The sequence below is a fragment of the Xenopus laevis genome, chromosome 7S, assembly GCF_017654675.1.
Source record: "Xenopus laevis strain J_2021 chromosome 7S, Xenopus_laevis_v10.1, whole genome shotgun sequence".
NCBI classification, from domain to species: Eukaryota; Metazoa; Chordata; class Amphibia; order Anura; family Pipidae; genus Xenopus; species Xenopus laevis.
Window position 1 is genome coordinate 84,545,680 of NC_054384.1, and position 26,003 is coordinate 84,571,682.

A 26,003-nucleotide genomic window follows, 5' to 3' on the forward strand; every position below is an offset into this window, starting at 1 on the left:
GTTCCAAAACACTTAAAGGAACAGTAAAACCAAAATATTTAAGTGTTTAAAAAGAATGATAATATAATGTAGTGTTGCCCTGCACTGATAAAACTGGGTTGTTTGCTTTAGAAACTCTACTATAGTTTAAAGCCATGGGGGCAGCCATTCAAGCACAGGATACACAGTAGAGAACAGCTTTTAAGAATCCTGTGCCTTTTTTCCTTTTTCAGCTTTGAATGGCTGTCCCCATGGCTACACAGCAGCTTTTTTATATAAACTATTGTCAAGTTTCTAAAGCAAATACACCAGTTGTACAAGTACAGGGAAACACTACAATATATTTTCTATCTTTTAAAACACTTTAATTTTCTGGTGTTACTGTTCCTTTAGGCATTAACCCAATAGGATTGTTTTGGCACCAATTTGGATTCATGCAGCTTACTTATCATCATGTACAAAGTACTGTTTTAATATTACAGAGAACAAGGAAATCATTAAAAAATACAGGTATGGGACCTGTTATCCAGAAAGCTCGGGACCTGGGGTTTTCCGGATAACAGATCTTTCCGTAATTTGGGTCCTTATGCCTTAAGTCTACTAGAAATTCATTTAAACATTAAATAAACCCAATAGGCTGGTTTTGCTTCCAATAAGGATTAATTATATCTTAGTTGGGAACAAGTAGAAGTTACTATTTATTATCACAGAGAAAAAGGAAATCATTTTTTAAAAATGTGGATTATTTGGATAAAATGGAGTCTATGGGAGACAGCCATTCTGTAATTAGGAGCTTTCTGGATATCAGGTTTCCGGATAAGGGATCCTATACCTGTATTTGAATTATTTGCTTAAAATGGAGTCTATAGGAGATGGGCTTCCCGTAATTCTGAGTGTTCTGGATAAAGGATCCCACACTTATAATATATTACATGTTTCTGTAATAAAACTTGTTTCTTTGTATTAAGTCCTAGTGAGTGCGGTACTTTGTTTCTTTCTTTATTTTATTTGACCAGCACCAGGGCAGTTAACTACGTTTTTGCAGGGTTAGGCTCCTCCCTGCACCTTTATATTAAATGTCAATATGGTATTGATAGACCTAAGTACCTTTTTAATTGGTCTTCATTAATTATTAGCCTTATCTGTAACTGAAAAAGGTGTCTATCATGGGCCCATGGATTGTGAGGGTTCTGTTTCATTGCTCTTATATTATTTTAGTTTTGCTAATCTTTCTGTTCAGACCCTCTCCTGTTCATTTTCTGTTCAGACGTCGGAACTAGTGCCTGGTTTCTAGGGAAATTTCCAAGCTTAAGGGCTCCATGAACAAAACAAATGTCAATACTGTAATAACCACAACTACTTGCATATTATCTAAGAATCCTGCCATCTGCACCCCATTAAAATTTATTGTAAGGTGAACTATCCTTTAATCAAAGATAAGGCATACCAAACTGAAGTTGTTACATACAGATTCCACAAGATCTATATTGCAGCCATCTGATTCAGTCTCATGAGTTATAAAATGGTTAATTTCAGTATTATCGTGATCCCAATCGTATTTATTGCTTAAAAATCCTAGTTCGACGTCATAACAGTATTTGGCTTTGATACGACAGAAAACACTACATAGGAAAGAAAAAGAGCGAAGAGGTTTTATGAGCTATTTAGATGAAGGATAATGGGGTTTCTATTGTGATATAACTGAGAATATATTAATGATACTGCCTGTTCCTTTTAAAAGGGCAACTGTGTGTTGATGGTAATGGCACATGGATTGTTTTGATTATAGCGGATGGAAATGTCCTTAAGCACTGGCAGCTAATTTCTGAGCTACTGAATGGGAAAATTGCAGCATTTGGCACATGATAACTTGCACTGTGTACCCCGAGAGAACACTAACTTACAATGTTCCGTACGGTGCAAAATAGAAGGGACGTTTCCCATTTGCTAGAACTGGATGCAGAGTGCTGGCAGCTGACAGCATTTTAATTGCCGGGGGATTTTCCCTGCAACAACAAATGGGGGAATGTAATAAAAATCGCTAACGGAAAAACTATTCGCAATGCGAAAAGTTATGCCTTTGCGCGAACAAATTTTGCTTTGTGCGAATTTAATATAGCTTTTGCGAGCCCGGAAACTGTTTAGCGACCACTTCCGACAGTGAAAGACCGTTTGCGAATTTTATAGTTTGCGCCAATGCGCAGTCAATGTAATAAAACTTCTTACTGAAAAAGTCGTTATGTTTGCACCAAAAGATTACGACACCTTCAAGCACTTCTTATGAGTGCGCAATTAAAATTCGCAATGCGCAATTAAAATTCGCAAATCATTAACAGTTTAAGGAACAATATTACATTGCGAGATGTGGATTTTTAGTCTTATTGGTGCGAATTGTTTTGCTCTTTGCGACTTTTATTACATTCCCCTGAAAGTGTCTATGGGTTACTGCACCGGGCAAACTTACTGTCATTTCTTACATAACCCCCCAATACGTTATAATTTTTTTAAAACTACTGTGGCATCCTGGAACTGGTAAAATTAGAAAAGAATGATTGCTTACACCCGTAACTGACAAATGAGGTGTAGACCAATCATAATCTGCCTTACTGCATTCAGATTGCTATTATGACGAATTATATTATGAATTATGATTGTTACTGTGGATTAAGGGAACACTGATAGGACTAACAGAAATCATGTCAATGTCACCCCCACGGCCTGATATCTTTGGAATGATTCTTTTTATTATTGTTTTTTTTTAAGACTGTGATTTTTTTGGGCAGTACAGACACTACTAGGCTGGCTTAGATGGGGAATGTGAGCCTGCAGTTTGGGCAGGTTTGCAAAAAAACCTCATCATTTTGAAAAGGAAAATGTCATTTATTACCAGGATATAAGTTACTAGGGATGCCATGGCCATTATTGTATCACTTAACCTGTTCTGTGGATCTGCCCCCTTGCAGCTAGATTCTATTTTATAGCTATATTTTAGAATACTCTATTTGATATAAAACAACCGATTTATAAACTTTATTGTTCCTTTGAAATGTATTCAGTTGCCAAAAATGATATGGCTGAACTGATAAAACAGTTACACACACTCAATAATGTACAAAAACCAGTTGTACATTGCTTATGCTGGTCTGACTTGTGCTGACCAATCTGTACGTGTAGTTTTATCCAAAAGAACTGTTTTTAAGGGACACCAGTGAACATTCTCAGCTGTTAATAATATATCACACTGGCACATGACCCTAAGAAAGTCTCAGGCTTTACAGATGGGGTGTATGTGTGAACACCAAAGGTACGACTTCTTAATCTATCACTGCTGCTTATGAAGAGGCTAATAAAGGCATTGTCGGAAACTCCATGGGGATCCTTTACTATCACTGGGCATTAGCATTATGCAGCACTTGGACCCGGTGCAGCTTTTCTGTTTTGCACCCTTTTGTAGCAGCTGTACCTAAAGCCTGCCTTCAAGTGGACCTGTCACCCAGACAAACAAATCTGTTTAATAAAAATCCTTTTCAAATTAAACATGAAATCCAATTTCTATTTTTTATTAAAGCATTCATAACTATTGTAAACTCTTTTGCAAATCTCAGCTGTCAATCAAATATTATCTGCCCCTCCTTTATGCCTTAGGCATAGAGCATTACCATCACTTTCCATTCAGCACTTCCTAGATGTCATTTATCTCCACACATTACCCAGTTTTCTTCACCATTTAATTGTATAGCCAGGGCATGGGGATGGCCATCATGTCCCCCATTCTGGTGCACAAACAAGATTCTGAGATGATACAAGGCTTGCCTTAATAACAGTGTCCACAAAATGGCTCCTGCCTGCTTGCTGTAATTATGAATTCCCAGACTGAAAGAAACAAGATTCAAATAATTTTTATAGTGTAATTAAAGTCTATTTTGCTTGACTAATGTGATAAAATAGGATTTTGAATCATTTTTTGGGCGACGGGTCCCCTTTAAAGGGAACCCGTCACCCAGACATACAAATCTGTATAATTAAAGGCCTTTGAAAATAGAACATAATCCCCAGATTCTTTTTTTTAATGAACACATTCATACTTGGTATAAAGGTATTTAAAAAAACTCAGCTGTCAATCATATATTGTATTGCCTACCTCAACTCTATGCCTCAGGCATTTACTTCTGGATGTCACACACTCCTCTCATTGTCCCTCCCTCCTCACTGTCTATATCGTTGTAGTCAGGGCATGGGCATCAGGTCCCTGTTAGCATAAACAAGATTTTAGCATGATGCAAAGCTTCCTTCAATAACAGTGTTCACAAAATGGCGCTCCAATGTGTGCTCTAATTGTGGATTCCAAAAGGGAACTAGATTTAATTTTTTTTTTATAGTGTACGTAATATTCATTTTGTTTGACTAAGATCACAAAATTGGATTTGGAATTTTTTCTTAGGGTGAGTGACCGATCCCTTTTAAGGGATGCTTTAAAATGGCAACCAAAGCCTGAAAGACGTGAAAGATAATGGAAAACTTCCATTCTAATGGATAGAAGAATAGCCAAAATGGCAGAGACTCAGCCAATGATCAGCTCCAGGAAGATCAAAGAAGGTCTAAAGTTACCTGTGATAATGTTACAATTAGAAGACGCCTATGTGAAACCAAACTATCGGCAAGAAGCCTCCCCCCCCCAAAGTCCCATTGTTGAAAAAAAATACGTGCTGAAGAGGTTACAATTTGCCAAAGGACACATTGACTGGCCTCAAGAGAAATGGCGCAACATTTTGTGGACTGATGAAAGCAAGATTGTTCTTTTTGGGTCTAGGGGACAGTTTGTCAGACAACCCCAAACACTGAATTCAAGTCACAGTACAGTGTGAAGACAGTAAAACATGGTGGCACAAGCATCATGATATGGGGATGTTTCTCAAACTATGGTGTTGGGCCTGTTTATCACATACCAGGGATCAGTTTCAATACATCAAAATACTTGAAGAGGTCATGTTGCCTTATGCCGAAGAGGAAATGTCCTTGAAATGGGACGACCACACCAGTAAATGAGCAACATCTTGGTTCCAGACCATCAAGATTGACATTATGGAGTGGCCAGCCCAATCTCCGGACCTTAATCCAATAGAAAATTTGTTGGGTGACATCAAAAATGCTGTTTTTGAGACAAAACCAAGATAATGCGGATGAATTGTGGAATGTAACAGGTGCGGGAAGTTGGTGGACTCCATGCAACACAGATGCGCAGCAGATCTCAGAAGCACTGCTTATCCAACTAAATATTATTTCAATGATTCAAAGGAAAGCAAAATCGTGAAACATTATACAGTTTATATAGTGAATGTTTGAGTTTGTAAAGAAGAATGCAGACACTGCTATTTTTTGGAACAACCTAATATTTCCTTTTCTTTACTTTCTGTAAAAGAATAATACAAATTTGATAAATTTTTCTTCAAGTTTTGATTTGGAATAGAATGTGCAGTGTTCCCAATACATTTGTATGTATGGAAAAGCTATTATAAGGATTTTGAGCTTTATTCACTCTTTTAATCGCACTGCTATTATTCTGAACACAACGGTATATGGAAAGGTTAGTTACTGAACAAGGGTTCCTATAAAAATCCCTTAGACGTTTAGTCTAAGAGCAGGATTATGTATTTCCAAGAACAACAAAGCAATTTATTTTGGCTCTGTGGATTTGCAACCGCAGGAGTGGAATCCAATCCTGCAGGAAAAACAGATGAAGACTTTTTTTACTGAGACAAAATGGGGCCAACAAATGTATACATGGGAATGCATGGAAACTGTGCTTCTCACATATGTTGATTGCTGGATGAGATTACTACCCAGGAAAATGGAAAAAGGTTGCACATGGATAAATGATAATATAATGATGTGCGGCAAATTTCTGCAACTTTTTCCTGAGCACCCGGCCAAATAAAGTTGCATGTTTAATTTTACCCTAATACAAGTACATATGTCTACATGCTGCAGGACTCACTTTAGATGCCTGGCTACCTTCATGAATGCAGTGCCTGTATTTGCCAGTGCTGTACTCATAAGGGGTGGATCGGGGGGGGGGCATGTAGACACCCCCCATTCTGCCATTACCCTTCCCTTAACTTGTGTGTTATCTAGATGCACAAGTTATGGAGCAATGATGGACACAGAATGGAACAAGGGCAAGAGGTGAGGACTGGGCTGGCCTGCACCCGAAAACTAGAATCGAATTTGAACACAATTCGAATCGAGTTTTTTCCGGAAAAAAACCCTGAAATGCAGGAAGGCATTTATCATCTTCAAATGGGTCAACGGACATCTGTCATTTACTTCTACATGAACTCGGCAGGTTTTAGGTGGCGACTTATCGAATTTAAGTTACTTCCAGGGTCAAGGTATGATAAATCTTGAATTTGGATTTTTTCCAGCTCGAATTTGTGAGTTTTGATCAAAAATGCAACTCGAAAATTTGAATTTACTTCAAACCTTAATAAATCTGCCCCATAGTACCCCCCAAGCAAAAGTGATCTGTACTTCAGCATGAATGCTTGTGCATCAAGTGGTCCTCTCTTGATCTCCTTTGTGTGCTTTCACTTCTGCTTGGGGGCATAGAAAGTACCCCTTTATGCTAAAGCCTTTTGTGGCTGTCACATAACTTACAGGATCCAATATAAGTGCCCCAAGATACAGCAATGAAATTTAGATGGAACCAAGATATGGTTAACTTATTAATGAATTCATTAGAAAAGCTTGAAAACCATTGCATTCAATGTTTTACATACCACCTACTGTAGAATATACAGCTTAAAAGTACCATTGTGCCGCTACCATAGATTTAGTGATGGGTGAACTTCCCCCGTTTCCCTGAAAAATTTGTGAATTTCCCGCAAAATTCGCGAAATGGCAAAATATTTAGAGAAAAATCGTGAAATCGGAAAGTTCACGAAAAAATTGTGAAATTTTAACGTTTTCATGAAAAAAACGTGATATTTCAAAGTTTTCACGAAAACAGAGCAATTCAAAAGTTTTTATAAAAAAATATAGCAATTCGAAAGTTTTTACTTAAAATTCGTGCAATTCGAATGTTTTCACAATAAAATCAAGCAATTCGAACGTTTTCACTAAAAAATAAAGCATTTAGAACGTTTTCACTAAAAAATTTAGCAATTCGAACGTTATCAGTAAAAAATCGAGCAATTCGCACCTTTTCACGTACAAATCTAGCAATTCTAACTTTTTCACAAAAAAAAACGAGAAAATCTGAAATTGATGCCAGCGAATTTACACCTGTGAATTTTCACTGGAGAGTAGCAAATTTATTTACCGGTGGCGAAACGCGGGAATTTGCCGCGATTTTATTTGCCCATCACTACATAGATTCCTTTTATATCTCTTTTATTCATGTTGTGTGTCATGCTTACTGCCAGAAAGTTGCATGGTAGAAGCAAAAACCCTTGGAATGAAAAGGATTGAACTACATCGATTCCTATTTAGCAGTGATGGGCAAATTTCTCCCGTTTCGCTTGGCCGAGAAATTAGCAAATTTTCCGCGAACTACATGCAACGGCGTAAAATGTTTCCGCCGTCAATTCAGACATTGGTGACAATTGTGATGCTAAATAAAGTCAATGGGCGCCTATTAATTGTGGCTGGCGATGGATTGGTCGTCGGCGTCAAAAAATTTGCTGCGAATTTGCACCTGCCGAATAAATTCACCCAACACTACTGTTTAGCCCTACTGCATTATAACATATATTCTCTGTTGCTCTGTCTACAGTGAGAGCAAATTTATACTGTAAGCAAAGCCCTAATCTAATGTTGATAACAGAGAGTTTTAGGCTTTTATAAGGAGTTTTGAGAACACTGGCTAATACAGTATCCAGTATTCAGAATTTCTAAGATGGATTTCTAAGGGTTTATTTGGTTACGCAAAGTAAAGGTAACACAACTCTTTTTTAAGTCAGCATATGTCTAGCGATCTCAATAAAGGAATCCACCTTACAAACTCTGAGAAATGTATTGGGTTTAGCCAATGTTCCTCCTGCATCTGTCACTGTCAGTTTCTGCCTCATTCTAGTGGGTTTATTAAGAGGGTATAGTGATGGGTGCTCTACATACTGTATCTGGGAGGAATCATAATTTACACTGCCGTACAATATATACTAACAAACCGACAAAATGCAACGAAAGTATTTATGATGGAGAAAGATTTTAATGCGCAGTTAAGAAAACTTGCTTTGGTCTCCCAAAATTCCTTCTTATGATTGCCCACTTAACATGATCCCTGGGTCCCTTTACTGCAACCAGCTACTGCTCTGTAAATGCTCTGACAATGCAGCTATCAATGACAATACAGCTGAGCAGTTGTGACATTTAAATGAGCAAGATGAGAAAAAGTAACAAATATGTATTATTATTGTTGCATTTTTAATTGTGGAATAAAGCCTTTTTTTTCCCTTATAATCAATATTGCTTTATTATAGAAATACACATAGTACTGGCACGAGTGATTATCAGTAACACGGAAGGAAAAGGATGGAGGTTAATATCATCTGGGGTTACTTAAATAACTAATGACTCTAAGTAAAATTGTAGACAAGCATGAAGGAAGTGCAAAAGGTTTTACTTGGTCTTGGAGTCTGAATAGGGGAAGAAAAATGGATTTTCAGTCACTCTTCATATACTTTGAAAGACCACGTAAAGGAACAGTTCAGTGTAAAAATAATAACTGGATAAATAGATAGGCTGTGTAAAATAAAAAATGTTTTCAAGATAGTTTGTTAGCCAAAAATGTAGTAGAACACTACTTCCTGCTTTTCAGCTCTCTAACTCTGAGTTAGTCAGCGACTTTAAGGGGGGCCATATGTGACATAACTGTTCAGTGAGTTTGCAATTGATCCTTAGCATTCAGCTCAGATTCAAACAGTTATAACCCATGTGGCTCCCCCTCAAGTCACTGATTGGTTACTGCCTGGCAACGAAATCAGTGGAAACCAAGAGAGCTGCAAAGCAGGAAGTAGTGTTCTGACTATTATGTTAGTCATCCAGTCACTCCAGCCTTTATACATTGCATTTTTGGCTAACTATATTGAATTTTTTTTTTATTTTGCACACCCTATCTATTTACCCAGTTTTTATTTTTATACTGAACTGTTCCTTTAAAGCACTGGTTATTTATTGATTTTTGCTAAATAATAGTCTCAGTCTTTGCCTATCACCACTTGCCCAGATATGGGGACAGGCCACTAAGGTCCAGTCCAAGGGTGGCATATATCTGCATTATTTGCAGCACTGGCTAGACAAGCAAAAGGTCAGGGCAGGCAGCAGACAATAGCAAGTCAGGTAGACAAGCAACAGGCCACTGCATGTGGCAGACAATTGCAAGTCTGCAAAGAAGTACATGGTGAGGCTCGGAGATACGTGTGTGTGTGGAAAGGGGTGTTAGAAGAATTGCAATGGGTGTGGGTGGACTTTGTGGCTGGGGTGGTGGGCCCTTGAGAAGGCAGCCCTATTGAGCTTGTGGCCTCTTAAGATTGTCACAGACTACAGATTCACAGCCTTCTGATTGTGATTGCCATCCATTACTACACTACCATGCCCGTTTAACAGGATACTATTGGTTAAATTTAAAGTTAAAATAAAACTTTCAGTAATTTTTTTAGTATTTTAGTATTTATTTTTTTAGTATTTAATTTTGCATTTCCCCTTCACCATAATGGCACATAAAAGACAAAATCCCTTCTTATGGAGCGTGTAAATACCATATAGGTAAAATTAATACCAAACTGTATGGTTAACCAAGGTAAGATTAGTTGTGATAGGTACAGGAACACGCAAGACTCCCTAAATTATGTTTAGGGTGCAGTTACCCAGATGCAGGGTCAATAGAAGTGCAAAAGAAGAGGATATACTGTATTTTGTATTATTCAAAGAAGACAAATAAGGAAGTTCTACATCCTTGGGATCTCTCATGTTTCAGGTAATGTTTATGGGCTTTGTTCCATTTTGAGAAATTCTGTAATATAATAACACATCTTTTATGCTGCAGTATATTCTGAGTGTTGAGAATGCAGAATTACAGTAGAAAAGGGACAATCTTGTTGTGTAATGGGCAACATTTGGGAGAGTCGAATGCAGCAAAGTGGATTTATTGCAACCTTAAGACTTTATGTCATTCTTAAAACATATCAGGTCTCTTTACATTGTCACCTGTGAAAATCTAACGGGGTTATTTATTAAACCCTGAATACAAAACTCACAAAAAAATATATAAAATCGGACTTTTAAAAAAAACACCCAGAGGATGGAAAAGTCTGAATCTGAAAATCCGGCATCTCAGACGATATAAATCAATGGGAGAGGTCCCAATGATTTTTTGATGTGCGCTGGGTTTCGTGCAATACCAAGAAGTTTCCGGATGAAAATTCCAAAAAAATAGTGAAAATCGTATGAAAAAAATCGGAAAAAATCGTGAAAATACGATTTTTTTCCCGCAATGCAAATTTTCGGGAAAATTTAATAAGTAAGTGTAAAAAGCCTGAGCGGATTTGATTGGAGTTTGTAGCAGAAAATATTTCGATAAATTCGGACTTTGATAAATAATCGTAATAAGTGTGTGTGTCTGTGTGTATATATACAGTATATATATATATATATATATCCATTCTGCAAATATTGACAGCACTCCAAGGATATTCACAACTCAGTGATAGTCACAAGCAGGTGAAGGTTTATTGAAGATCCAACGTTTCGGCTCCTTACTGGAACCTTCGTCAGGGATATCCCACATTGGAATTTTCTGCAGAAAACATTTCTGCTGTAATATATTTCAGTGTATATTTTTATATACTGATGTCTGGTTAGAATCTTCCTGTGCGCTAATTCACCATTCTATTTGCACACATGTAAATGCTTTTTACATAGACTAAAACTAGCCCACACACTGCCAAATCCACTCCTTTAATGAGGTTGCCAAACAAGCAGATCTGTGCCTGATTTGCCCACCCACGCACTGGGCCAAATTGGACTGATCTGTTCATTGACTTGGGGACCCAATATTGGATCAGAGAAGCCTGCAGGCCCATCGGATAAGGACTGTATCAACACATCAATGCATTCGTCGTTGGGTGGGCAAATAAAACCAGATATCGGTGGGCAGGCTTTCCCCATACACAGGCCAACAAGCTTGAGCAACAGATAGTTTACAGTATATCAAATTAAGTGGTATATTAAAGAATCTTTCCAAACTGGTATATATATTTAAGTAAATATTGCCCTTTTACATCTCTTGCCTTGAACCCCCATTTCGTGATGGTCTGTGTGCTGCCTCAGAGATCACCTGACCAGAAATACTGCAGCTCTAACTGTAACAGGAAGAAGTGTGGAAGCAAAAGACACAACTCTGTCTGTTAATTGGCTCATGTGACCTAACAAATATGGTATGTTTGTGTGCACCATGAATCATACGATCCCAGGGGGCGGCCCTTATTTTTTAAAATGGAAGTTTTCTAATTAGGATTACCCAATGGCGCATACTACTAAAAAAGTATATTATTCTGAAAATGGTTTATTTACATGAAGCAGGGTTTTTCATATGAGCTGTTTTTTGCAATATATTTTAATAGAGACCTACGTTGTTTGGGCGTATAGTTTTCCTTTAACACTTTTCTGAACTATTGCCAAAAGATTTAGCTCATTGGCTTTTGTGTCCATGGGATTCTTTACAGCTATAAATACATAGGTGAACAATCCTTACAAAGTTTAAAATAAAACTGTGCATTTTTAAATTTGTCATTTTATCTAACTCAGGTAATCATTTTAAAAAGTCCTGTTTTAAGCAGAATCCTAAATTTACATTTCCCCTGATGGGACCACGTCAAAAACGCAGCTTGTCTGAATGGGACCGTTACAAACGTTGTCAGTCTTGGGAAATGTAAAATCCCGGGACATAAAATCAGGGGTTCTGCTGTAGTTTAGCATTCTATGGGATTGCAGATACAATCTAATGATACAGCCACATTTCTTCCTGTACCCCAACAAAAGATCAAACATAATGAAAACTGAAAAAGTTTATTATGGATTTATATTCTGTATGTGAACACAAGAATGGACAAGGCAAGCCAGACATGCACAAATTTATTGTGTAAACGTTTGATTTATTAGGCTAACACAGCAGATAGTGAATACGAAGCATAATTGGCTTGGCTTGTTGTATAATAGACCCAGCAATAAATATAAACTCAAACTCAACCCATATTTCTTTTATTAAATTAAACCAGTCAGTGCACCTACTGCTTAGATTCTCCCTGAGTTCAATGTCTTCTCATTACTTTACATGGAAAACTGAATGAAAAGAACACAAGAGCAGGTTTCCTTGATGATAGAATAAATATTACAGAATAAGGTTAAAAAGCTACCAGTGTGTGTGTGCAGAGCACAGCCTTACTATATGCAGACTATATATACAATAAACAAAGTAAAAATAAAATAAATAACAAGTACTCCATTCAAATTAAAGGATATCTATCATACCAAAAATGTTTCCCCCCACCAATGAGTGAGCTGGGACACTCATTCATATGCTTTGAGTCACAGCAGAGTATTGAATAAAAATGAATATGAATATTTATTTAGGGGCTGATTTGTCACACATTGCGTCATAATTTCTGCAACAAATTGAACTTTTTTTAGATATTATTCAATTTTTTACACCACCGTGAAAGTTCTCAAGAAACAGAAGGGATTCTCCAGTAGCTTCGGCATTAGAAGCTATAAGAGCCAGGCTTAACTTAAAAAAACTTTTTCAGGCGTTATCACACCTGAAATGTGAAAAAAATCCACTAGCAATTAAGGCTACATTCAGCAGTCACATTCATTGCTGGAGTTCTCGGAGTGTCTGTAAGTGCTCCTAAATACACATCAAATGGAAGGATAGAATTGAGGAAAATCTATATTTATCAAATTAACAGGAAAATATTTTTTAAAAATGATAAATAAATAAAAGATAATTGCCAATTATTGTATGTTCTATGGGATTTGACTTGCCAACGCAGTTATTATTATTATTATGTTAGCTGGTCTGAGATGATGACTCCTTAAAGAAACAGTAATGCCAACAATTTAAAGTATGTTAAATTAATTCAAATATAATGTATTGTTTCGCTGCACTGGTAAAACTGGTGGGTTTGCTTCAGAAATGCTACTATAGTTTATATAAACAAGCTGCTGTGTAGCCATGGGGGCAGCCATTCAAGGCTCAGGTTACATAGCAGTTAAAAGATGCACTCTGTACAATACCATTGTATTCTATTAAATACCTTATATGTTATCTGGTAAGTAAAAGGGATGCACCGAATCCACTATTTTGGATTCGGCCGAACCCCCGAATCCTTTGCAAAAGATTCAGCCGAATCCCAAACCGAATCTGAACCCTAATTTGCATATGCAAATTAGTGGTGGGAAGGGGAAAACATTTTTTACTTCATTGTTTTGTGACAAAAAGTCACGCGACTTCCCTCCCCACCCCTAATTTGCATATGTAAATTAGGATTCAGTTCGGCCAGGCAGAATGATTCGGCCGAACTGAATCCTGCTGAAAAAGGCCGAATACTGGCCCAATCCCGAACCGAATCCTGGATTCGGTGCATCCCTAGTAAGTAACCTGTGCCTTTTATCCTTTTTCAGCTTAAATGGCTGCCCCCATGGCTACACAACAGTCTTATCATATAAACTATAGTAGTCTTTCTAAAGCAAACACATAACTTTTACCAATGCAGAGCAACCGTACATTATATCTTAATTACATTAAAATGTTTTTTTTTTTTGTGTTATTGTTCCTTTAAGGCTCAGGCAATAGCTAACACTGATATTTATTGAATCAAAGGAACTGGACTATCAATGATCAGAAACTTGCATGACTTCCAAAATCCCAGCTGAATTCTGCAGAACTCCCAAATCAAGCTTTTAACATATATGCAAACTTTTTTTTAACTGTAAACCCGATTGTGTTACCATCTATTTTGATAATATACTTGTGTATTTTTAATGTTAAAAACTATATGTTGTACGGCCAGTTTTCCAGTCCCAGTCCTCATTTGGACAAGAGTTTTGATTCTTAGAAATCCAATACACGCCATTTTCTGTTGTACAACACCCCTTTCTTTTCCTGACAAGGTGATACAAACTATATCAAATATGAATCACAATGTAACTTTTGTGTCCAGTACTGTAGAATTTAGGAGTTCTTCCATGGGAGTTGCTCCATAAACTAGCTTTTCAATTCCAATTGATCCCTGTAATTCCATAAATAACCATCAACATCAAAGTAAAAGTTACAGCCCATAGACTACTACAAGATTTCCAACCCTAAAGGCTTGGAAAAGAAGAAAAGCAGATTATCATATCCACGAGCAGCATTCTGACACTGAATTATCTGCAAAGTACAGTGCATGGCATATACCAATGGGTCACAACTTAGTAATGACCTGGTGCTTATGGAACACGAGAGATATGAATGAGAGAGATACGAACAGAGATATGATTATTTAAAGGAGAACTAAACCCTAAAAATGAAAGTCTCTAAAAATGCCACAGTTCATATACTGAATTTATTGCACCAGCCTAAAGTTTCAGCTTGTCAATAGCAGCAATGATCCAGGACTTCAAATTTGTCTCAGGGGGTCACCATCTTGGAAAGTGTCTGTGACACTCACATGCTCAGTGGGCTCTGAGCAGCTGTTGAGAAGCTAAGCTTAGGGGTCATCACAGAATATCAAGCAGAAAATGAGGTTGGCCTGTAATATAAGCTGATGCTACAGGGCTGATTATTAAATTCTGATGCTAATTGCACTGGTTTCTGTGCTGCCATCTAGTAATTATCTGTATTAATTACTAATCAGCCTTATATTGTGACATTTCTATTCTATGTGTACTGTATATATACTATATTGTGAGTGGGTCCCTAAGCTCAGTAAGTGACAGAAAAGTCAACAGAAAAGAAGATGGGGAGCTACTGGGGCATCTTTGGAGATACAGATCTTTACTAATGTATTAATAGGAGTTTTTTCAATAATGGCTCATGGTAATACTCTGATTAAACCCAATAGCTCATCGCAATACTTTGATTATGAACTGTTTAAGATATAACACAAAGAACTGTTCTACTGTTGAACCCAATGTCGTATGTTGAGCCCAATATAGTGTAAAAAGAAAGCTTTATGACTTATAATTGTGTATAACAAAGCTTTGTATCATAGTATACAAGGTGGCTTTATAATCCATAATCCTGTATAATGAAGCATTGTGCAAGAGAAATCATGGGAAGGAATAAACTCGATGACCTAATACTTGTTCATTATTCTCATTTGTATTATGTCTTATGATTTCTGAAGCCCTTATCAGACTCTTCTTTATTATAGATAGGGGCACAATATGCTATTCAGCTACCAGCTAGCTAAGATAAGATCTCTGCTTCGGATGTGCTTGTTGGGAGTCTGGCCAGATCTTGATGAGCGCATGGGAAGCAAGATCTGTTATTAACTAAACAATTATACGAATAATATGAGCTATTGATTAAACTACTATATGAGCTCATTGTTTGCTAAGCCTATATAAACTGGGGGTCTACATTCGGTCAGTTGAGATTCGCCTGTGGGGATAACGCGTGCCCGCGCAGGGTCTTCTGGAGACCGTTTGAGCCTCGATCTGCAGACTGTTCAGGGATCTCCCAGTCGCATAGGCAGAGAGGGGGGCTTGCATACTTTGCTCACTCGCTAATTTATATCTTCTTCATTCTATGTATGTAATAAACCTTTGCTTATACGTAGCTTGTGTGTTTGAATTACTTCCGAGAGACTCAAAGAACCACAATTAAAACAACTGCTAAAGGGCTGTGATTGCCTTTGGCTCGTACTGAAGCCAAAAACAAAATATACAACATTTCTAATTACTTCTTTAGTTAAGCTTTAGTTCTCCTTTAAGGCAAATGTTTCTCTTTTATGATGCCTTGTGGCAATCACTCCATTAGGGCAAATCACATAAAATCTGTAACTGTTTTTTGTATTGAACTTAATAAGTAATATAGTGTGTTGGGATACAAGGCAAAGTACAATATATAGAAATAGACCATAAAATAGCTTGAGCCCAAGAGGTGGTAACACCAGCTATAAGCAACTAGCTAAATGCTTTATCATTTCTGGAACAAAATGTCCATCTAATTGTAGTAAACATTAAATACCAGAGCACAAAAGAACATTGTGCATAAAATGAGGTGTAAATGCATTCATAACCCAAAAGAGGAAGGGGGTGTGGCAACACACTTAGGGTCTTAGTTTGTTTGTGGACTGGAATGGAAAAGGTCTTGAGATGCCTGTAGTGAAGGTCAGAAGTTGAGTGCTGTACTATTTCAGTAGAAAAGATTATTCGGGAAGCCAGAGGGATCTTTAAGGAAATGTTTGAGCTAACTGTTTTTCAGTTAATCTTTAAAGGAGAAGGAAAGGAATATTTACTTTGGGGTGCCAAAAGTTAGGCACCCCCAAGTGATTTTATCTACTTACCTGACACCCTGGGTCGGTGTTGCTATCAGAAGAAAACTGCACTCGTTATTCCAGCGAGCACCACGGAGCGATTGGCTTCCTTCTTCTTCTTTCTTCAAATTTCCCAAGGCAGACGCAAGCGCAGTAGAATGAAATAGCCGACTTCTTCATTGCAATTCAGCTTTTCGCACTACTACCCATGTGAAAGAAGAAGAAGGAAGCTGATCACTCCCTGTTGCTCGCTGGAAGAACCCTCGGAACGGTGCAGTTTTCGGCTGATAGGAGCATCGGCCCACGGTGTCAGGTAAGTATATATAATCACTAATGGGGTGCCTAACTTTCGGCACCCTCAAGTAAATACCAACTTTCCTTCTCCTTTAGAGGCCAAGAGCACCTGTCTAAGCACCCCCGCCAACTAGGTAATTATTAGATGAAAGATTCTGCTTCCAAACTGGAGGGGTCTCCTTCCTGTAGAAGCAGTGGTAGCCAAGAGCTGTGTGTATAATGAGCATATACAGTCATGAACCACTGTGCAGGGCCCTCTGGCAAGACCCATGCAACCCAACGACTGCCGCCACATGCCCAGCAAGTGTCGTTCATACCTATCCTCCCTGTGAGTCCTCATTGGCCCTCTTGGGTTGTACATGCAGACCTGGTAGTGCGGATAAATACAGTTTTTGTAAAACTCATGATTATACATAACAGTAGAAAAAAGCAATCAACATGAAAGAGAAGACCTCAAATTAGGTATTGCTGATGAAACTGCTAGATCTGGAGACACACATATACTAAAGATTAATGTTGTTTAACTCAATTATGTAAGGTAATTAAGTTATCATTGGGACAACACCATCTATATATGGTTTTAAGTGAATAATCCACTGTATTTTCATCGTTTTGGTGGTGCTTTGCTTGTAGTTTTATTCAATCCTGCCCTTGGGGCTGGAATCCTACTTCCAGCTATGGGTGCCCGAAGTTTTGGTCCACTGGTGCCCGTTTTAGTTATTGTTGAACCCGGAGCTTTGGCTGCTGATCAGTTAAAAAGAATACAAGGTTTAAAAAGTGACAGTAAGAGATTTTAAGAGTTATAGTTCCTAAAGATGTAATGATAATCCTGCAACTGGACATGGATGTTTACCTTCCCCGCCTCCATCTTGTAGCCATTTCCTTTAATATAGTATATTTCTTTAAATACCAACTATTGATTTTAGAGGAAGGAATGAGCACATTTTGTGAGAAAAACTTACAGAGGAAGCTACCTCTAGACACGCACAGGTAGGAATATGTTAACCCAATGATGATTTTTAGTTTGGAGCTTTTCTTCATTTGAGTTTGAACTGTTGCTTGTGAAGGGCATCTACAAAAACGTCACACTCTCACATGCATACCTTGCAATTTCAGTTGTGTTCTCTGAAAGGCCTGTGTCCTACGTGGATTCATTCTGCAACCCTCCTTCCCCATGAGGTGTGATTTCCAGGTCTATAATGGAAAATGAGAACATAAATAAAAATACTGTATTTGTGCCAATATCTAAAATTAGAGGACTCTGAGGAAGTGCCGGGAGATCCCGCAAGAAACGCGTAAGTCAGTCAGCCCTGTATACCCACCGCTGTAATCCTCATTCATGTGTGTGTTGAAATAAAGCCTAACTTTTTACACTGATGCTGTTGCCTGCATACCGTGTCCTGGATCACCGCCGAATGTGATGAGAATACCGAGTGTCTTACAGTAATCAGTGACTTGAGGGTGGGGGCACATGGGTCATAATTGTTGCTTTTGAATCTAAACTGAATGCTGAGGAACAATTGCAAACTCCCTGAACAGTTATGTCCCATGCCCCCTCCTTAAAGTCACCGACTAACTCAGAGTTAGAGAGCTGAAAATCAGGAAGTTCAGTTCTGTTTTGTTAGATATCCTCTCACTCCAGCCTTTATACATTACATTTTTGCTAACATACATGCTATATTGGAAACATTTTTTATTTTGCACAGCCTATCTATTTACCCAGTTTTTTATTTTTAAACTGTACCGTTCCTTTAATCCTAACATATAAACAATCCATATTGGAGGCAAAACAATCTTATTGGGTTTAATTCATGTTCTTATTTTAGTAGACTTAAGGTATGGAGATCCAAATTATGTTACAATTCCTTATCCAGAAAACTCCAGGCCTTGAGCATTCTGGATAATAGGTCTCACACAATAAAAATCACCCTCATATGTTGCAGTAGCATCTGAAAACTAACTTTATTCAGTTATACAATAGTAATGGCAAAATGTACTACACAGAGTGCTAATTTGGGTGCAAGGTGAAGGACTCCTCTGCCAGGGACAAATTACCAATAAAGAAGAAAATCTGAATTTCAGAATGCTGCTGTATTGTTTCCTTCTTTATATTTCTTAAAAGAATAGAGGTCTATGGAAGAGAGAGGTGCTGACAATAATAATCTTTTGAGGCCAGTGAGAAAGAATGCTGAGAAGTACTGAGTAAAAAGAACATCTTTTTTCCAGCTGGATGAGTCCAGAGAAACAGAGCAAATACATTTTACTCTTGGATAGTCTCATTACATGGTGAGGCAAGGACAAATAATCACAAAACAATGTATTTAAAAGAAAAAGACCATTGTATTGCTGATATGTGGGAAGAACTATAGTATGAAAAGAATAGGATTAGATGAACTGGATGAATGAATCGGATTATACAGCTGCAGTTCTGGATCAGAAGGTATATCACAGCCTGCCAGAGAACTGTTTACAAATTATTTCACCAAAACACGTCACACTGTGATCATATTATAAAAGAATTTTAATAGGGTATAACGTTTCAGTACAAAATAAATAAATCAAATGTTCAAATTATGACAAAAATCAAGGTGAATGCATACAATTAAAGCATTGTTCCGTTGAAGGGGGGTGTGAGGATTGTGTATCCCCAAGATTCCCCAGTTTCATATATAGATATATCTCCACCCATATGTTGGTCCTGGAATTCTCTGACCTTAAATGTAATGTTGTCATCAAGGGGAGAATCAAACTGTTAACTGAAAATACAGCTCCTCATACAACTGAGCCTCGATTGGGAATGTTTAAACAAAGTGAAGTGGCACATTGAAGGCAATATATAAATATATAGGTATGTGTGTGTGTGTGCATGCGCTGGTATTTTGATGTGGTAAACCTGTAAACATGAAGGCGTTCAAAAAGTGATTTGTACATATACATTCATGAACATAATTCTGTATACATCACAGGCTCTCAGTCCTATCAATAGTACTCTTTAACTGTATATTTTCTAGCTAACCACACATATTAGTCAGCAGCACCAGTAAATGAATCAGAATTCCCTATCCTGATCCACCTGGGCTTCTGGTAAGATATTCACAAAACATGCATTATTATTGTATATGGCTGAGAAAGAAAGCAAACAACTCTCTAGTTGAGACATCCAAGTTTGGAATGAAACAGGCATTACAAATAGTCAAATAAACCATAGAGACTTGCCAGAACCACTAAGGAGAAAGAGAAAGACACCATAACAAGCAAACAAGCAGTAGTTCCCAGACACTGAAGCTGGACCCCTTAGGGGTTCATACCCCATTTGCGACCCTCCATTTGGCCAAGATCCCCTTTAACTTATTACAAGGTTAGATTTGTTTATTCCAAATCTAAAAACATATTCAAAAGAATTTACATGTCCATATTCTGCATTCTCCTCTGAACTGGGCATACTCTGCTTTTAGCAGGCATCTCCACAAACTGGTATCCAATCCAGTCAGTACAAAGTGCAAAAAGCCAAAGAGGGTTAAGGAAAGTGTCCTGCAAACAGCCTATTTCAGGCTATCTTTAAAACAAAGGACAGTCCTCATCCTGAAAAATACTTCCCCTACTATGACATGTGCAGTCACCTGACGCGTTTCATGACACATTTTGTCATTCTGGCACTTCATCAGAACAATGCCAGAATGAAGTGCCAGAACAAGGCATAAAACGAGTCAGGTGACTGCACATGTCATAGTAGGGGAAGTATGTTTCATGATGATGCCTGTCTGATAGCCTGAAATTAATTTTTTTTAATTTTGCTGTCTGCGAGACACTTTCCTTACCCCTCTTTGGCTTCTTGGACTTTATTCCAAATCTAACCCTAAATAACCTCTAGACAGTACTTCTAGTAGTATTTAGCAGAGCAAACAGATATCCCACCAAAATCCCATTATAACTTTAACCTAAAATTTTCCCTAGAACCCAAAACTCTATAGTCCTTCAGTTTGGGGACAACGTCCCTAGAGTATCGATCAGAGAAACATCACATTTGACTTTTTTTTTCCATTAAACTTTTTCTTCAAAAGTTTTTCCTTTGAGGCTACAGTAGGCATCCAACAATAGGTAAGCTCAGACCTAAATAATTCTAGAATGCCTCAAAGCTTTTTAATGCTGAAGAGTAAGCTCTACAAATGCACTCTGACATCCTGGGTACAAATGAAGCCACTTTGGTTTGTCTGTTTGACACAGAATAACTAAATTCAGATATCCCGCTTAAAGGGGACCCATCACCCAAATAAAAACATTCCAAATCCTATTTTATCACATTACTCAAGCAAAATGAACTTTAATTACACTATGCCACTGGCATAGAGGAGGGGCAGACAATATTTGATTGACAGCTGAGATGTTTAAATGAGCTTACAACAGCTATGAATGCTTTAATAAAAAATAGAAATTGGATTTCATGTTTAATTTGAAAAGGACTTTTATTATACAGATTTTTGTGTCTGGGTGACAGGTCTACTTTAACCCATTTAAGAGCAAAAATATATGTATTCCCTAGGGAATATATATGGGGATCAGCGCCTGTGGCAACAGAAATTAGAAACAAAATATAGTGTAATACGTTCAATAGGGAATGTCACCCTGTGCACTTAGAAAAAAAGGTGTACTCCCCTTTCCTTGAGCCGCTGTTAATTAGAGAAAGGAAAAAGAAAATTGGATCCACGTGAATATAAAAACGAAAAAAGTGACCTTCCTTAAAAGAAAGCAATCCGATAGTGGAGCGCCTCCACACTATGTACAGAATGCCTACTTACAAACCACTATTGTGGCATTGTGCATGTCAAGATAATTCCTTTCTGATTCCTCATCCAGCTCGCCACTCCTGTTTGACTCCGAATGGGAAATAGGAACCGAGGATAGTGTGATATCGCTTTTATTAAAACATAGTTAAAAACAAATTAAAATGTACACTCACATTTACCCTCCTTGGGTAATACGCATTTAGTCCCAACAAAAGTTCGAGTGCGCTCCCTCAGGGCGATTCTGCCAAATCTTTCGTGCTCCCCTGTGGTGCCTCTCCTGGGTCCAATAGCGCTCCCCAAACGTACCTAACGCGTTTCGCTGTTACTGTAGTCAGCTTCCTCAGAGGTATAGTTCTTGTAGGTTCCTATTCCGTCTTTTAAATATCTGATCCGGTGTTGTAACATGGCTTCTGCTTCCACTTCCGGTCCGTGCGTTCCACTTGATGCGTTCCAGCGCGCTCACTTCCACTTCAGCGCATGCAATGTTTAGTTTTTTTCATTTATCAGGATTTGCCCGATCAATCATGTTGTCTTATTGCATCAAAAAGTTATTTCACAGTTTTGGCCCCACACTCCTTGCATATTTCAAGCATCTATCCCAACAGAGAGTTATACACATTCTTTCTAATTGAATCCACCAAAGCAAAATTTTGATGACAGGGGATCTTGGGAGATGTTGAAGGGTTAAAAACACAATAGAAAAGGAGAAAATAAGAAAATACCAATATGCAGTCAAACAGGTGAAAGATATGAGAGAAAAAACGAAAAAGTAGTAAAAACAAGGGATAAAATGGAGGGGACCTGTAAGAAACTACATCTCCCAAGATCCCCTGTCATCAAAATTTTGCTTTGGTGGATTCAATTAGAAAGAATGTGTATAACTCTCTGTTGGGATAGATGCTTGAAATATGCAAGGAGTGTGGGGCCAAAACTGTGAAATAACTTTTTGATGCAATAAGACAACATGATTGATCGGGCAAATCCTGATAAATGAAAAAAACTAAACATTGCATGCGCTGAAGGGGAAGTGAGCGCGCTGGAATGGCATCAAGTGGAACGCACGGACCGGAAGTGGAAGCAGAAGCCATGTTACAACACCTGATCAGATATTTAAAAGACGGAATAGGAACCTACAAGAACTATACCTCTGAGGAAGCTGACTACAGTAACAGCGAAACGCGTTAGGTACGTTTGGGGAGCGCTATTGGACCCAGGAGAGGCACCACAGGGGAGCACGAAAGATTTGGCAGAATCGCCCTGAGGGAGCGCACTCGAACTTTTGTTGGGACTAAATGCGTATTACCCAAGGAGGGTAAATGTGAGTGTACATTTTAATTTGTTTTTAACTATGTTTTAATAAAAGCGATATCACACTATCCTCAGTTCCTATTTCCCATTCGGAGTCAAACAGGAGTGGCGAGCTGGATGAGGAATCAGAAAGGAATTATCTTGACATGCACAATGCCACAATAGTGGTTTGTAAGTAGGCATTCTGTACATAGTGTGGAGGCGCTCCACTATCGGATTGCTTTCTTTTAAGGAAGGTCACTTTTTTCGTTTTTATATTCACGTGGATCCAATTTTCTTTTTCCTTTCTCTAATTAACAGCGGCTCAAGGAAAGGGGAGTACACCTTTTTTTCTAAGTGCACAGGGTGACATTCCCTATTGAACGTATTACACTATATTTTGTTTCTAATTTCTGTTGCCACAGGCGCTGATCCCCATATATATTCCCTAGGGAATACATATATTTTTGCTCTGGACTTTTTTTACAGCGGAGGGACTGTGAAGGGATCGGCAAGAAATACTTAAAGGACTGACATTTTTTACTAATTTGCACTGTAAGCAATATATGTTTTAACCCATTTAACACAGAAGATTACGTCACAGTATCACATCTAATTAAAGCATTCACTATGGTGAATGGTGCTTTGGTATGCTAATGAAAAGGTTAAATGCATTAAATGAGTTAAGATGACTTTAGATAACACAGTTTCTTCAATTAGTCACGATGCATTTAACACACAAATCCAAGTACGTGAACTCAATACCAAACATGGAATGAGAAGACTAAAGGAAACGCAATCTATTTTCTAAATGGCGTGAGCCAAGAGACAGGTAATCTGTGGTCACATAGTTTTGTTGCAAGTACTTTATCAACTGCATGAATTGACTGTACCCAATATTCCTTTATTGCTGGACCAGGTAATTATTGACCCTCTCAATTGATGTTTTCATCCTAAATAGATTTCAAAATAAATGTCTGAACATTAACCCACTGTCTTATGCCAAGGAGCTTCCATTTAATCTTCTGCTGGAATGAAGTACACTATCACATAACAAAACAGGCCCTGCTGAAGATTTCCTTTTTCAATTAAAGAAAGCCATGAAAAGAGAATGCTATGCTGGAATTTCACATGGGTTGTCTGAAGCACAACATGCCTTTATTTGAAATCATAACTGTGTCCTTTAATACAGGTGCTTTGCTCATATCGCTTACGGGACTGAGAATTTAAAACAAGATGTGGAAATGAATGCAAATGATAACCTTAGCTAAACCCAACGCCCAAAAGAATACAGTAAGGAGACAAAACCAAATAACATGGCAGCATGTAAAGTGGAGCTCAATTAGTGTCAGATAATTATTTTCGGTATCCTTTTTATAGGGGCATATGCTGTATTATGTCTTTAATAGTCATCAGCTGTGGCCTTGCAGTAAACCACACCAATATATAAAAGAGCCAAAGATCACAAAATGCATGTACAGGTATGGGACCTATTATTCAGAATGGTCGGGACCTGGGGGTTTCCAGATAATGGATCTTTCTGTAATTTGGATCTTAATACCTTAAATCTATTAGAAAATAAATGAAACATTAAATAAACCCAATAGGCTGATTCTGCTTCCGATAAGGATTAATTATATCTTAGTTTATATCAATTACAAGGTACTTTTTTATTATTACAGAGAAAAAGGAATTCATTTTTAAAAATGTATTACTTATACTAGACAGTTTTAAAAATGTGGATTATTTAGATTAGTGATCCCCAACCAGTATCTTGTGAGCAACATGTTGCTCTCCAACCCCTTGGATGTTGCTTTATAAAATTACTGATTTGGAGGCAAGTTTTTGTTACATAAAAACCATGTGAACTGCCAAACAGAGCCTCATGTAGGTTGACAGTCCACATAGGGGCTACCAAATGGCTAATCACAGCACTTATTTAGCATCCAGGAACATTTTTCATTCTAGAGTTGCTTCCCAGCGCCTTTTACATCTGAATGTTGCTCACGGTTTAAAAGGATGTGGATCCCTGATTTAGATAAAATGGAGTCTATGGAATACATCCTTTGCGTAATTATGTATATTCTGCTTGACACAATAAACCCCAGGGGTTCTGACTGGTGTTATGTATCAGACAAATGTGCTAAAGATCTGTGTCTCCAAAGATGCTTCAGTAGCTCTCAATCTTATTTTGTCTTGATTCAATGCACATGCTCTGTGCTGCTGACAGTTACTGATTAGGTGAGTGTCACAGACATTTTTTAAGATGGTGACCCTCTGTGACAAATTTGATGGCCTGAATCATTACTACTATAGAGATGCCGAACTTTTAGGCTGGCTCAATAAGTTCAGTATATACAATATGGTATTTCTAGCCATGTTCGTTTTAAGGGTTTAGTTTTATACCTCTGTTTTTTGCCTGACAACTTCCCTGCACATGGTTGTCCTCAAACACAATTTAAAGGGAAAGGCAAATAAGTATATTCAACTAGTGATAAGTGCAACAAAATGTGGATGGCTTTGTTTTGGAGGTGATGGTGGCCAGCATAACATTTACTTGATGACAATTCCAGGTATTTTTTCCTTACAGTTTTTTTTTTCTTCAGAAAAAGTCAATGCTATTTGAGCTGTAGCCCTTGCAGTGTCTTAAAACAAACTATTATATGTGAGGGGGAATAGCATCCTATGGAAGCAGCCATCATTATCACTTGAAATGTGCAAAGTAAATTGCAAATCTTAAATTAGAGAAAACCTCGCCAAATGCTGAAGTACAGATTTGACATTATTTCCAACCTACTCAGCATAACGGATTCAAATCTGCCAGGAATACAGTAACTCATGTATATCAGGAGCCAAATGCAGACTTTGTCAGAAGTCCCTCCAGCCTATTACATGATCTGGAGTTCTGCACCAGAGACTACATGTCTAAAACTGGCCATAGACGTGCAGATTATAGCCTATCATCCGTGTCAATCTTCCGACCTGCAATTTACCACTCAGATTACACGATGCTCAGGCCATTATGTGACAGACAGCAAAAGTACAAAAGTTATGTCCAAAAAGTACAAAAGTTATGTCCAACAAATAGTAGTGACAATCATGCAGACATGCAGAGATTTTACCGTTAGCCGATATAAATCAT

The 26,003-nt window shown here is 37.8% G+C and overlaps 1 protein-coding gene across 4 annotated transcripts in view; it reads right to left on the minus strand.

The window, feature by feature from the left end:
* Positions 1 to 16,601: 16,601 nt before the first annotated feature.
* The window catches only part of cep104.S (centrosomal protein 104kDa S homeolog), a 60,579-nt gene continuing 51,177 nt past the window's right edge, over positions 16,602 to 26,003 (minus strand). For 3 of the 4 annotated variants that reach the window (XM_018227940.2, XM_018227944.2, XM_018227942.2), the window contains 2 exons: positions 17,894 to 17,984; positions 16,603 to 17,534 (listed from right to left, as the gene is read on the minus strand). In XM_018227940.2, the coding sequence (XP_018083429.1) occupies positions 17,395 to 17,534; positions 17,894 to 17,984 (231 nt within the window). In that variant the 3' untranslated portion in view covers positions 16,603 to 17,394. Of the gene's footprint in view, positions 17,535 to 17,893; positions 17,985 to 26,003 lie in introns of all 4 variants that reach the window. The other variant, XM_018227943.2, reaches the window with a different exon arrangement.